Source organism: Gymnoscopelus microlampas (genome assembly GCF_963454915.1).
Source record: "Gymnoscopelus microlampas genome assembly, chromosome: 3".
Classification (NCBI taxonomy): Eukaryota; Metazoa; Chordata; class Actinopteri; order Myctophiformes; family Myctophidae; genus Gymnoscopelus; species Gymnoscopelus microlampas.
The window spans coordinates 41,534,781-41,550,034 of record NC_139940.1 but is presented as its reverse complement, the minus strand read 5'-3'; the positions used below and the strand labels follow the sequence as shown (position 1 = coordinate 41,550,034).

General features: G+C 42.6%; 1 protein-coding gene across 1 annotated transcript in view; it reads left to right on the top strand.

Annotated features, from left to right (window-relative positions):
* The window catches only part of LOC311041854 (endoprotease bli-like), a gene marked incomplete at both ends in the record, with an annotated part of 263,748 nt that overhangs the window by 146,788 nt on the left and 101,706 nt on the right, over positions 1-15,254 (top strand). Inside the window, 4 exons of the mRNA XM_084052339.1 lie at positions 2,143-2,180; positions 4,673-4,752; positions 5,894-5,982; positions 12,032-12,204. Of these exons, the coding sequence (XP_083908465.1) occupies positions 2,143-2,180; positions 4,673-4,752; positions 5,894-5,982; positions 12,032-12,204 (380 nt within the window). The remainder of the gene's footprint in view (positions 1-2,142; positions 2,181-4,672; positions 4,753-5,893; positions 5,983-12,031; positions 12,205-15,254) is intronic.

Below are 15,254 nucleotides of genomic sequence, written 5' to 3'. Positions count from 1 at the left end.
ATTAGAGAATGCAGAAGAATTTTAATTTTGATGAACGTTAGCCTGTTATCTCTCCTATGGTACCAACACCAAGTCTTGGGTCTGAGAGTCTAAATCTCATCAAATGGTGGTCCATGGCTCGAACGCCGAATAAATAATGGACCTTGATATGAAAAGGGTTGAAAACCACTGGTATATAGCAACAACTAAAATGACACAGAGGCGTCTCCCATCTTGAAAAGGTGTAGGTGTAACAGGTCTAAACGGGTTTAAAACATGGGAGATAGGAGGTTTTCAGTCCCGACAGCGGACGATGAGAGGTTACACAGAGGACGTAGAGCGGGCTGACCTAGCGTGGAGCGCCTGGGCTCTGCTGCACCCTGGGCTCCATCCGTGCTCCATCCCGACTCACACGGAACACAATCAGGCCTCCGCCGTGCTACCGACTGCACGTTGTCATGGCAACTCTGAGGCACTGTCTGCTTGGGACAAAGGCTGGCAGGTCCCGTGCGCGCCCGCGTGTGTGCGTGCATGCGTGTGTGTGTGTGTGTGTGTGTGTGTGTGTGTGTGTGTGTGTGTGTGTGTGTGTGTGTGTGTGTGTGTGTGTGTGTGTGTGTGTGTGTGTGTGTGTGTGTGTGTGTGTGTGTGTGTGTGTGTGTGTGTGTGTGTGTGTGTGTGTGTGTGTGTCTTTGTGTGCCTTGTATTACCATATTTGTGAGGGGCCAAATGTCCCCGCAAGTATAGTAGAATTTGATAAAAAAAGAAGACATTGTGAGGACAATTTTTAAATAAAAAAACAAGATTTAGTTTTTTGTTTTTAGGCTTGCCATTATACAAAACATGCAGGCTGGGTTCAGCATTAGGATTTGACGTTTGGAGCTTAGGTAGAGTTATGCCTTTTTTTTAAATACATTTACTTATAGTCAAGCTTCAGTGTTATGCACCAAAAAATAGCCGATCTACAAGCTCGCAACGCATTGCGCTGCGACGTGTTGTGAGCTTGTAGATCGCCAAAAAATGTGACGACGCATTCATGAAATCGCTGTCCTCACAAGTATAGTAATAGTAACACACACACGTACACAATATTGTGTGTGTGTGTGTGTGTGTGTGTGTGTGTGTGTGCATGTGCATGTGCGCGTGTGCATGCGTGCAAAATGTGAGTGAGTGACGTGTGGCAGAGCAGGCGAGGCCCTCCTGGGGCCTTCATTCGTTCGTCTCTCTCTCACAGAGACCACAGGAGCCCTGAGAGAGAGAGAGAGTGGAGGAGGGGAGCAGAAAAGAGAGAGGGAGGGAGGAGGAATGGAGACTGGTTTGGAGAAAGAAGAGGGGGGGTGCATAAAAGAGAAGCTAAAGATGTTCCTGGGCAGTGAGGCCGTTGATGTTAGAAAGAAGGGATACAGTAGAGTACAGTGGTTCTCAGCACCCCCAAAATTATATTATGTTTGGGCTGCAGACCCCCCCCCCATCTGAAAATGTTTTGTGCCAGGGACCCCCCAAAAGAGAAGATTTATGTTAAAGAATTTCAATCATTTTCAATATTTTCCCCCAAAAAATCAAAAATTGCAGATGTACAAGCTGCAAGCTTGTAGATCTATTTTTGAATAGATTGTGACACTATATTAACTGATTTTGCTGCGGACCCCCTGGATCCCCCTTAAGGACCCCTGGGGGTTCCCGGACCCCACAAACATTTTCATGTCAAGGACTCTCAAAATGATATTACTGTATGTATTTAGCCGCGGACCACCATCTGAAAACATGTTGTGCCAGGGTTAGAAAATAAGGTTAATAAGGTAATTTTGTTGGGGACCCCCTGGAACCGCCTCAAAGACCCCCTAGGGGTCCCCGGACCCCACTTTGAGGACCACTATAGAGAAGGGAAAGACTGACAGGAAGACATAAATGTACCCTCTCAAAATGGTACAATGACATGAAATTTGGTTTTGACAAACGTCTATTATGAAAAGAGAGATTTTTCCAAAGAGGGATTTTATTGACTATTACACTCCCTGGCCTACTGCTTTTGACAAGGCTTGAGGATTTGTCGTTCTTGTCAGGTTGCTGTTATCCATCCTAACAGCATGGAAGTAGGGGGTACGAGGCAAAGATTTAAAAGAAAAACACTCCTAAAAAAATCGATCCTTTCTGTCTCCTCAACAGGTGTTGATCACACAAACAAGGACTTGACGAGGAACTTTGTGAGTATATACTAAAATAATTCACTTGTCTTGTGTTGTTATCGTTTGTTATTGTTGTTGTTTTTTTTCATTGTAAAAACCTGTCCATCGCTACAACTTCCTCTTCATCATTCCAGTGGAGTCAGGTAATAGCATAGCTGCATGTTGTGCTGATATCAACCTGAGTTTTTATAAACCGGTATAGACAGCTCAGATCAAGTCAAATCTGCCTGGGATGGTATCGAGTGAGTTGGATTTGATGTGTCTTTTGACACCGCATACTGACACTGTGTCATTTTAGATTTTAGCTATATATATATACTCCATATATATTGTATGGCTATTCAAAAATAGCAGATATACAAGCTCATAGCGCGGCGCCGAGTGTCGCGCTATGAGCTTGTAGATCTGCTATATTAGAAATATTTTAGAGAATTTGTGCAAATCTTTGAATATGTGTTTTTTTAGCGAACATTTTTAACTAAAATCTTTGCTTCTGGGGGTCCCTAGAACAAGATATTTTGAGATGGGGGTCTGCGGGCAAATACATATAATTTTAGGGGTCCTTGACATGAAAAAAGTTTGAGAACCACTGATATAGCAACGTACGTTTTTCAGAAAACTGTTAGGATTTAGAAGACATGTTTAGAATCGGCCTCATCGGCCTAACGCTACTGTAGCTTACAGTGACTGCATGCTTTCAGGTCTTTTAACATGTCTCCTTCATTTACCCAGGTGAGTCCCATTGAGACGGTTATCTCTATTAAAAGGGAGCCCCTGGCCAAGGTCGCTTGGACAAGCATGGATTACAACTTGTAGTGACTGCCTGCTCTAGCTTACAGTTTAGCTTACTGTAACTTGACACACATCACCTGAAGTCCCTTTTGAAAATTCTACCACAAACTGACCCTGACATGAATTACTGTGCGTAGAATAAAAAACACATTCAAGCACATAAAAACCCAGCGAACAACTTCGTTTATGCAATTCCATCAATCCACAGTAGCAATTTTGCATGGAGATGAGCACACTTGCAGTGTAAGCACACTATAAGCATTTATAATCGGTTCAGGGTTGGTTGGCTGGTTGGCTTTACTGTGTTTCACTTAAGAGCTGTGTTGCCAAGTCTGCTTATTGTAAGCGACTTTGGGCTTGTTTTTCTGCAAAGTCACGTTGCAGGTTGCGTTTTATTTCTTTCGGGGGGCGGGGGGGGGGGTCTTGTTTCTACAGTGTAGTTGCTTATGAAGGCTTACTTCAGTTTAACCACTTTAGCCCTATATACATCAGCTATTTTCAAAAGATCTTGAGTAAAAAACTAAATCTGGAATGTTTTTGAAACATTACTGCAAATCTTGTATGGGGGTCACTGGAAAAAAATACATACACATAAATACATTCACTTGGGGGTCCTTGACATGAAAATGTTTGAGAACCACTGCTCTAAAACGACAGTAAAGTTTGACTGACTTACCCTAATAGTCGCTTCTTTTGGGGCTTGTTTTCATAGACCTAGGTTGCTTGTTTCTCTCGCGAGATCTGGCAACGCTGCTGAAGAGCCCTGTCGGCCGCATGGTGTTTTGGCGGTGGAGTGGCAGAGCGCTGATTGCCACTGCCTTGTCATTTATAATCCAACCGGCAGATCGAAGCAAGCGGGCCAACATGTAATTTGTCAGAGCAGATTGCGTGGCAGTGATAAAGCCCAGTCTGAATGGAAAAGAGAGGGAGACGGAGGGCACGGGGAGAGAGATGTGTTCCCTTCATTTTTATTATGGCGCTGTAATTGCGGTCGCGTGCTCCACAAGACGTATAGCAACCCCTACACTCTGGCAAACATTACTCACGTTGAACTTCAATGTGTGAGTTTTTTGTTAGGCGGACACACGGCGCGCCTGCATTGCTTACGCACTCGTACACTTGCACTCGTACTCAAATGTCTCAATTATCTACTTTACGTAACGTAAGTTATGTACGTATACGGATAGTACACCGTACACGTGTGCACACAGTCCTCAGTGGCGTAGAAGTGATTGTCCTTGCAGAGAGGAGGAGATCACAATGACAGTCTAGATTGTCGTGTTACAGTCAAGCCCCCCAGAACCACGGTAGAAACAGTGACGCGGCCGTTGCCTGGTGGTCAAATCTGAGAATGCAATATACTTCCGCATTTAAAACGCCACTGTGCATGTTTCTACTCTTTGAAACCCTATAGTGCGCCGCTGCTCGGTGCTCAAGAAGTAGAGCATTTCTTCCGGGTGCTTCAAACGTCTGTGAGCAACTTTCATTGAAATGAATAGCTAGTGGCGGGGCAGTCCGCCCTCTAGATATTATATTATAACTGGACTTTTCAGTATTTCCTCATCGTGTCACTCTCATTCTCATGCCCTGTGTTGTCGTGTGCTCATGGTATTGCATCGCACTGTGCTCATTCCATTTCATTTTGTCTGTCTGTCTGTCTGTCTGTCTGTCTGTCTGTCTGTCTGCCTGTCTGCGTCCATCTGCGTCCCATCTGCCAGGAGGCCTGTGCCAGTCTGGACCTGCGCGGTTCACACGGCCTGTCTCATGATCCCATGCCTCACAGGGATGAGGAGAATGGGTAATGATGATGCCTGCTATCCTTTTGTTTCTTAAACCCTCTCTCACTAGACTTTTAGTAAACTGGACCTGGAGTTGGCTCTGTACTTGGACTACTTTTTTCCTGTCTATACACACCAAATGTCCTTGCTAAAAAATTGCCGATCTACAAGCTCACAACGCATCGCGACGCAACACGTTGTGTGCTTGTCGATCAACTATGTTTGGCTAATGTTCCCCCAGAATAGGGATGCTGGGTGTCAAGTGGTAATGCATGATTTATATATAGTAAAATGACAGTGTTCAAAATAGGCATTATGTTTCAGAGAGCCACTCAATAAGCCTGGTAAATACAGTAAGAGCCTCTGGTTTCTTAAACCCTCCAGGCCTTTTTTGGAGTAATCCTAAATAAACCAAGCTGAACTGCTTTCTACATAAATCTAAGTTTGTTGGGCACATTGATCTCAGAGTATCAAACAATAGTGCGGTACCACTGGTAGTATATACCGCCTCTGTCGGTTGGAAACCTCCAAAAAAGGATCTAAAACAGCAAAAGTAGCAGATCGACGAGCTCAAAACGTGTTGAATTCGTGCCGCGTTACGAGCTTGTGGATCTGCTACTTTTGATACTTTTGTGCGACGCTGTAGTAGCCTACGATCAAGTAGAGCATTAACCCATTCAATCCGGGAACGCATCTGTGTCATTTTAGATGTCTTTGGCTATTCAAAAATATCAGATATACAAGCTCGTAGCGCGGCACCAAATCTTTGAATATATATTTTTTTAATTTGTAACTCAAATTATTGCTTCTGCGTGGTCCCTGGAACAACATATTTTGAGAAGGGGGCCCGTGGCCAAAATACATACCATTTTGGGGGCCCTTGACGTTAAAAAGTTTGAGAACCACTGATTATATCAACATACGTTTTTTCAAAAACCTTTAAGGATTTAGAAGACATTTTTAGAATCCCCCAAAAGCAAAGATTTGAGTTACAAATGTTCGCTTGAAAAAATATATATTCAAAGATTTGCACAAAATGTTCATGATTTTGCAAAAAATAGCAGATCTACAAGCGCATAGCATGGCACTTGGTGCCCGACAGCATTGATATGTGTTATTGTATGTGAGTGGCTGACAGCTCATGATGGTCCTCTATTGCAGCCATGGGACCCGGTGTGCAGGGGAGGTTGCTATGGAGGCCAACAACTCCTACTGTGGAGTGGGCATCGCTTTCAATGCCAAGATCGGAGGTGAGTGATACAGAACTCTACACAGTGGCCAGTGCCAGTGGCTATGTGCATTTTTGGATACTTTGGAGCAGTGGTTTTTCACATCAAGGACCCCGAAATTGATAGATATTTGGCCATCTGAAAATATGTTTTGCCAGGGACCCCCAGAAGGAAAGATTTGTGTTACAAATGTTCACTAGTGTTCAAGGAAGCTACTATTGGAGTGTTTAATACACTCCAAAAGGAGTAATTTAGCTTAAAATAAAAACAAAATACCACATTTGACAAATATAAGTGATGTTATTCTGACAGAACTGTGTGATATCCTACCCTGAGAATGCTACTCTGATGCCGCCTTCAAAATGAAGGCCAAACGAAGACACTAGCATTTCATTCTGAATGTTAATGACTTCCTGCTTTGCGATGCTATGTAAGCAGGCAGCATTTCTGCTGTGGGACGCAGCAAAATGTGAGATTTCTGAGGTGTTCAGTTTATGAGTGGCTGCATCTTCAGGCCGCATTACATCCGTGGTACCCCGATACTATTAGCAAAGCTAGTGTGACAGAAACACATGCTTTGAGATCCTTCTATTCAAACTGGTTGGTCATGCTTCATCATGATTTCCTGATGTGGATTATCTTGATTATTTACTGTATGCATGGAAAGGAAATGCCTCATAGACAAGACATTGCAAGCTGCCTTACAGTGCAGTATGTAAATGAATGCAGTGCAATTTCACAACAACCGTGCCTTCCAAATATACAGTACTTCTAAAGTTCAACCACAGAACTCAGACTTAGGGTCAACCATCCATTATCTTTTACAGAGCCAGAGCCTACTTTTACTTTTGGTACTTTAAGTACATTTTGATACCAGTACTTTTGCACTTTCACTCAGGTACATTTTGAATTATTTTGAATACTTTTACTTGTAACAGAGAACTTCTACTTTGCAACTCTACATTGCAGTATTTATTCTTTTAGTAAAAGTAAAACATTTGAGTACTTTTTCCACCCCTGGAGGCACCAACCTGCTCGGGAGACATTAGGGGTTCAGTGTCTTGCTCAAGGACATTATCGACACGCAGCCAGGAATTGTCCAGGGATCCACCCTGGACAATTTGGATTCCAAGGCCGGCTGCTCAACCTCCTGAGCTGCCCCCCCCCCCCTCCTCCATTTAGCTAGAGGGAGCTCTCATCAACCTCTGATAAATGGAGTGAGGTCAAAGACTACAGGTCACAAACCAGGGCCCAGAGGTCAGGGTTCATGACATGGATTGTTGTTTTTTTATACGTTCATCAGGACATGGACACAGACGTAGAACCACTGGGTTTGAGGAGTGAGCTTTAAGCTGGACTGATCACAGATGTGGTGAAACTTAACTAATTATAGTTACTTTAGTACTGTGCACTTTTGAGGTAGTTTTATTTTACTTGAGTATTAAAATGTTTTGGTACTTGATACTGACCATATGGTGGTACTATTGTACTCTTTACTCCACTACAAAAAATAATGGGCAGCTTTAGTTACTAGTTACTTTGCACATTGAGGTATAGCTGAGTCATGGTGACATAAGCGTGACATCAGAGGTCCGGCCGCGGGCCAACAGGCCGACCCGCCGGTCCTCCCTTAAGCCAATTTTGATATATAGGATTAATACAAAACATAAATTAACCACTTAACCCCTATTTTATATTCCAGCTGTTAGAAATTAGACGATCCTTTCGACCGCACAATGTGTCGCATTGCAACGCGGCTATTTTCAAAACAGTTTGACAACATTTTTGTACTTAAACATTGTTACTTTAAGTACATTTTGATGCCAATACTTTTGTACTTTCACTCAAGTAAAACTTTGAATGCAGGCCTTTTACTTGTAACTTCTACATTGTGGTATTGCTACTTTTGCTTGAGTAAAACAAAAACCTGAGTACTTCTTCCACCACTGGATCTGAGAGTTTCGTTATTCAAACAAATCATGTACTCCCCCATTAATTGGCGTTTAATAGCATATCTTAGTCTGGCCAATAAAGATGTTTGATTTCACAACAGGAACTGTGTGTGCGTGTGCGTGTAAGCGTGTGTGTGTGTGTGTGTGTGTGTGTGTGTGTGCGTGCGTGCGTGCGTGCGTGCAGCTCATTCATCCCTGGCCTCTGTAACAGCCAACACTAAAAAATCCATTACTGGAGCTCCCACTAAAAAGAATGAACTGTTAAATAGGGTTGGCAAAGGGTTAACAGCCACCAGTCAGTGTGTGTGTGGCCTGTCATATCTATGAGCAGATACTGTATGAATACAAGCGTGCACACACACACACACACACACACACACACACACACACACACACACACACACACACACACACACACACACACACACACACTGAGGTACGCATGCAAGTGCAACACTGACGTAAGCACACTCACATGGAGAGAGAGAGAGAGAGAGAGAGATCGCACAAATGTGTATTTGTCTTCCTTTCTCATCTCTTCATTTCTATGACGACCACCTCAAACCTACAGAGCATGTTGAACTGGCTGTAACTGGTCCAATCAACGTTACATGTATGTTCACACCGCTTCACCACCAAGAGCACGTAAACTCCAATCCATTATTATTAGCCAGAGGCTATTTCCAGCTGTGGGTTGATGCCTACACACCGACACACAACCTAATTGGTACACAGAGGTTGAAGTTTGCAACAACAGGGGTTACAACTATAGATTCACACACACAACAAACAGGCTTCCTTTATATAACTTCTAGTAAACATAATAATAACCCCTGCCACCACCAACTGACTACTGCTGTCCTTTTTTAAAAATAAATGTATTTGATCTCATTTTGACGAGAACATTCACAAACCCATTATAACCTAGAGCATAAAACATCCAATTAAACTTTATTCATGAAGCACATTTAAAACAATCGGAATTGACCAAAAGTGCCGTACAAGATTATAGAAGAAATAATGCCCTACAGTACTTCAATGCACAAGAGTGTCGCACAAAACAAAAGTAGTGAAAATAGCAGATCTACAAGATCTACTGTGAGCTTGTAGATCTGCTATTTTTGAACATTTTTGAAAAATCTTGAAAGTGGGAGAACTACTGATTTAGAAGACATTTGTAGAATCGGGTCGTCAGATCCTGGGTTAATTACATATTATAATAATAATAATAACAATACATATGGATTAGTACAAACAGCATGAGGTTTCCATCCGACAGCATGGATATGCATGTGCACCCACATACGCACATAGCATACATAAACACACATAAACAGACATACTGTATACTGTAGGCTATTCCAGAGCCTGGGGGCAGCAACAGCATATAGCACGGTTACCCCTGCCTATTAGCCTGGTTTTGGGAACAACCAGGAGCAGCTCGTCAGCAGACCTCAGCGCTCTGGGGTGCAAGAGTTCAGTGAGATGTATCAGGGCTAGCCAGATTTAAAAAAAAAAATAAAACTAGAAAAAGTGCTCCTCGGAGCACAGGTCTCCGCCAGGTCAGGTAGGCTATTGTGGCCTCCTGGTGGCGCTATAATAGGCCAACGTGAAAAGGGTGCCATTTCTTCTTAGGCCTTGCACGACAATCGGCCTCTGACTGCATTCATGATTTGAGGCATTTTGTTAAAAACATGTTTTTCGCTAAATTAGACCTGTTGGTGGCGCTATAACAGGCCAATGTTAAAAGGGTGGCATTTGTTCCTCAACATAGTGTGAATGTGCGTGCAACGTTTGAGCACAATTGGACGGTGAGTTCATGATTTGCGGAATTTTGTTCAAAACAAGCCAATAATGCAAACTTTAGATGTCAATCTTAGCAAATCAGTAAGGAATATGTAAAATCAAACACATCCGTCGTGATCACATGACTATAGAGATCATGTGTACCGATTTCAGTGAAATTTCGATTAAATTGGAAGGAGTAGTATAAAATAATGTGTTTTACATAAGTCGGCCTCCTGGTGGCGCTATAAAAGGCAGATGTGAAAAATGCAGGGCAAAGGTTCTTCCTTGACCTCTAGGGAGTGTGCATACAAAGTTTTACACAGATCGGTGCAATTATAGGTAAAAACACAAATCGGCCTGTTATAGCGCCACCATGAGGTTGATTTGAAAATGTTCAAATGGTAGTTCTTCCTCGGCCTAATGGGAATGAGCGTGCAAAATTTCACGGAAATTGCATGCTGTGTTCATGATTTGAGGCATTTCGTGCAAAACTGAGCACTCCTGCAAACTTTGGAAGACATTTTTAGCCAATCAGGATGGAATATGAGAAATCTGAAATACCCGTTTCGTTTAATGACTATAGAGATACTGTGTACCGATTTGCGTGACGTTTGGACAAATTCTGTAGGAGTACTGTCAAAAAAGGTGTTTTGCCAAAAGCGGCCTCCTGGTGGCGCTATAACAAGCCCATGTGAAAATTTTGGGGCAGAGGGTATGAATTGGCATCCAGGGAGTGTGTGTGCACAGTTTCGCCACGATCAAGCCAACGGTGCCAGAGATTAGCTGTCCACAGACGGACGGACAGACGGACGGACGGACGGACGGACGGACGGACGGACTGAGGGTAAAACATACTCTCTCGCCATGCCTTTCGGCCTGGCGGAGACAATAACCTTGATTAAAATTAATTCTAAAAATTGACAGGGAGCCAATGAAGTGCAGCTAAACGGGTGTTATGTGGCAGCATTTTTAAAGGGCAAGACCACTTTGGTAGAGGTTTGGGTTGTGTAGTTACCTTGCCATGATGTAACTCCAAAGGTGGACAAGAAATCTGAGATAATTGCTCCATTGATTAGAAATTGAGAATTCAAAATGCTCCTCATTGACTTACATTGTAAGGTGAAACAGCTCTCAAAGTCACTCTTTTAGCACATTTTGATTTCTTATCTGCCTTTGGAGTTACATCATGCCAAGGTAAATACACAACCCTTAACCTCTACCAAACACTATACAGCCTGCACCTTAGGCCTAAGTCTTATTCAATCCAATACAAAATGTTTCTGAACACATTTGAGGAGAGAAATACAGCAGGCGTACGTAGTGTAGTTGTTGAATCTTGATTTGTATTTGATAGTATGACAGTTTGATCCGTCTTTGGTGAGCCAGGAGCACTCACTCTACAGTGGCCATGTTTGTAGTTGCTAGGGCAACACCTCCAAGTCGTTCCATTAATGTACACCTTACATTAATATAATCAACGAAGCCTGTATATTTTGTTGTATGACACAGTGAAAATAGCTGATCTACAATGTAGACACATGTTGTGATGACAATTGTCACAAAATTTGACAGTTTCACCCAAAATAGGGCGGCCATTGAAGTGGTTAATCTGTATTCATACTAACACCTAGGTTTAGGTGGGACGGGGGGGCACTTTTCACTATTCGCTTGTTTGACTTTTAGTATCATGCAGTATTCAGTGGTTTGAATGGAAGGCGTATTAATACTTTACAACTGTTGCTGAGCGCTGATGTTTTCCTTGCCACGGTCTAGCCTCCGGCATGGTATAAGTACAGTATACCCCCGACATACTGTGCTCTCTCACCAGGCCTCTGTACACTTCCCTATCACCAGTGGTGTAAAGTAACTAAGTACATTTACTCAAGTACTGTACAGTCTGTACTTAAGTACAATTTCGGGGTATTTTTACTTTACTGGAGCATTTTACATTTTCAATATCTCAGAGGCAAATATTGTACTTTTACTCCACTACAATTATTTGCAAACTTTAGTTAGTTACTTTGCAGATTTGTATTATTTTTACAAAACATTAACATTAACCAGTTTAGCCCTATATCATTTTATCTGCTTTTTTCACATGACTTTTATACATTTTACACATTTGAAAACTTGTGAAATGGGACCTTCTGAATAATGAGTACTTTGAATTCTGGTATTTTAAGTATATTTTGATGCCAATACTTGTGTACTTTTCCTCTCCTTCCACGCGTGCGTGCGTGCGTGTGTGTGTGCGCGCGTGTGTGTGCGTGCGCGTGTGTGTGAACTCTGAACTCTGACCTCGGTGACCTTTCTTGTGACGTGTGATGCAGGTATCCGGCTGCTGGACGGCCCGGTGACCGACGCCATGGAGGCCACGGCGCTGACCTTCAACAACCACCTCATCCACATCTACATCTGCTGCTGGGGCCCGCGGGACGACGGGGCCGAGATGGGGGGGCCGGGCCGCCTGGCCAGGAGAGCCCTCCGGCTAGGAACGCAAGAGGTGAGAGCTTTCATTCAGCTCCCTGGTTTGTGGAGGTTTCTGTCTGTCTGTATGTCTGGATGTGAAGGAGGTGTTAAAATGGTGAGTACAGCTGAGATTGTGAGAGTATAGTGATTAGTGAGTTACTGTACTATACAGTACATAGGAAAATCCTCAGTGTTCATTTATCCATTTGTAATTCCAAGAGAGTACAAATGGAACCAAATGGACCCATAAGGGTTCCATTTTTTACACTCAGAGTTAAAGGGGCATGACATCCTATAGGCTGATTGTGTAGGTTGATTTGATTACAGGCTTAACTACGGTAGGCAAACAGTTAGATTCAGAATCAATTAGATGCATAATTGTTTCCATGTTGGAAAATATTCATACATAGCAGAAATAGCAGATCAACAAGCTTACAACATGTCACTTTGTGATGCGTTGTAATCTTGTAGATCAGCTAATTCTGTTATTTGAAAAAATAAATGAAAGTATGAAATTATTAAATATGTCAGTAATTTATTTATATATTTAAGTTATTTGTCATATCTGCTCTGGCAAAAAAAAATAGGAAACAGAAATTAAGTTTTTATTCATTATGTTCCAATGCCACAAACCATAAATCATTAATCGTCAACTTAAATATGTAATCGTGATAGCCCCTAGCATTGACATTGATGTTTAACACAATGAGTGCCAAAAACATAATATTACGTTTTTGCTAATACACCCGTGGAGTGACATAAACGTATATTACGTTTAGTTTTTTTTCCACAAGAGGGCGCTCTAATGCAACTTAGGAATGATCCTAGGACCCTTTAAAAGGGAATGGACGTGATGTCACCAAAAAAAAACGGACGTGCATCCGCCCCAATGATGGGATCTTGAGAAAAAGGTCCAGATCTCCATATCTTGTTTTTGTGGTCAAAACCAGCCCTTTTCGACGCACAATCTCTCTGCAATGGCGAATCGCGGTAGAAATGTTATTGTTCCAGTTTTTAGGCGGGACCCTTGGCCATCGCTGCAGACACCTTTTGTTTACATCCGGGTCCTCCTTGTGGCTTTTGCAGCTCTAAAAAGATAAATAAACGGTAAGAAACGCTGGCTCTGGCTGTACCCTGTTTTAAAAAACCTCTGGAACTCAATGTGTTAATACTGTTTAATTTTTGTGTCTGTTTTTTTATTGTTGTTGTTGTTGTTTTTTGTCAGAAAATGACATACTGTACCTCTTTGTCTTTACTACTTGCCACAATTTATTGTTTTTATTGTCTGCAAAAAAGTAATAAAGAGATTAAAAAAAAGAGAAAAGATATGTCCCAACTGAGGGTTCTGCGTACTCTGAAGGCTGCAGCCTGCAAAGACCGCGTCTGGAGCATCCTACGAAGGATGTGAAGGCCGGAGCAGAGCCTTGATAACTGGGACAGGTCTATGGAGGATTTGCACTTATGAGGTCACGTGATCACGCAAGTCAATGCACTATGAGCTGGGTGTGTGTTTCAGTCAATTTGTCACTATATTAACAGCAAATAAAATAAATAACATATTATTTAACATATTATTATTTATGAAATAAATATAAACTCTTGATTATAGGTTCTGTACTATAATGGCAGAAAAGCTTGAAAACATTGCGTACCAAAACAAAAAAAGATTTGACAAGATATTTACATTCACACATAATGTAAATCAGACACAAATCACACACAAATATGAGTCTGGACATCCGTTATGAGTACATGCACAACATTATGTATTATAAAGAACACGAATCAAGCACTATTAATATTAATAAACATGTTACTTTTTGGAGAAAGTCCTGCTGCCGTCACCAGAGAATGAGCTCCTATTTCCTCAGATGTCCCTTGAATAAAAGTAAACGCATCCAATCAAAATATTAAACAGAGCCATATCTAATCTACCAAAAAGAGTTGAAACCAAAGATTAGTTTGTTAAATTACAGTATATTATACCCACAACAAATGATATCTCATGTTTAACCATTACAAAGACATCGAAACCAGGGTCAAATTTCAAAAAGACAAGCCGAGATAAGGCTGCTCTCGGGGTACTTGAGTGATGTGGACCTCGCATCTCTGACAATCTCGGCCCACATTTGCACGATTTTTTGTAACCGTTTTCTTTCACCCAGTGCTAATTGCCTAAACTGTAATCCTGGGCGCTACTCTCCCTCTGCCAGCCTGGGGAGAGCCCCGAACTGAGCTCATGCTTCCTTCAATGCGAGAAGTGAGCAGGCCGCTTCTCATCACCGTTTCCCTGGTAAGACGTAGCGTGTGGAAGGAACACGTTATTCCAACCAGTTCCTTTCCCCTCAATCAGGCACCCCGGCTGACCAGGGGGAGTACTGCATGTTTTTTGTTAGGGTACCTACCCGGACACGGGGAGAACATGCAAACTCCGCACAGAAAGGCCCTTTCGCGAACCCCACCTAGGGCATGGGCACTGATGACGCGGAGGAGAAGACACGCCCCCAGCGTTCCTGGCAGGAATCGAACACAGGACCTTCTAGCTGCGCTACCGACTGCGCTACCGTGCCCCTGTTAGACAGACACAGATTTGAACGATTTCAAAGAACTACATTCTCTGCAAAAGAATTGTATAACTGTGACACAACAACAGTAATATTTGTATTACTGTGGTGAGTGTTTTCCTCCGCCATTGCTCTCCTGTTGCTGCTGCTATGGCATGATGTCAAATGCATGCTGGGAAGTAGACTATATCCTGAAGAGTGAGAGACGTTATACATTTGGAGAAGAAGGATGGTGAAGATGGAGCTGCCAGGGAAGAGGAGAAGACGGAGGCCAAAGAGGAGGTTTATGGATGCTGTGAGAGAGGACATACATGCCTGTGTGACTGGAGTGACCGAGGAAGACGCAGAAAACACAAGCAGATGGAAACAGATGATCCGCTGTGGCGACCCCTGATGGGAATGCAGCCTTCAAATAGTAGGCTGCATTTGAAGACTTCATTTGAAGCAGCATATGAAACGGGACAGGTGGCGGTTCGCTGCTGTGATGTAATCGGCCTCAAATACAAGCCTTCAAAGTACA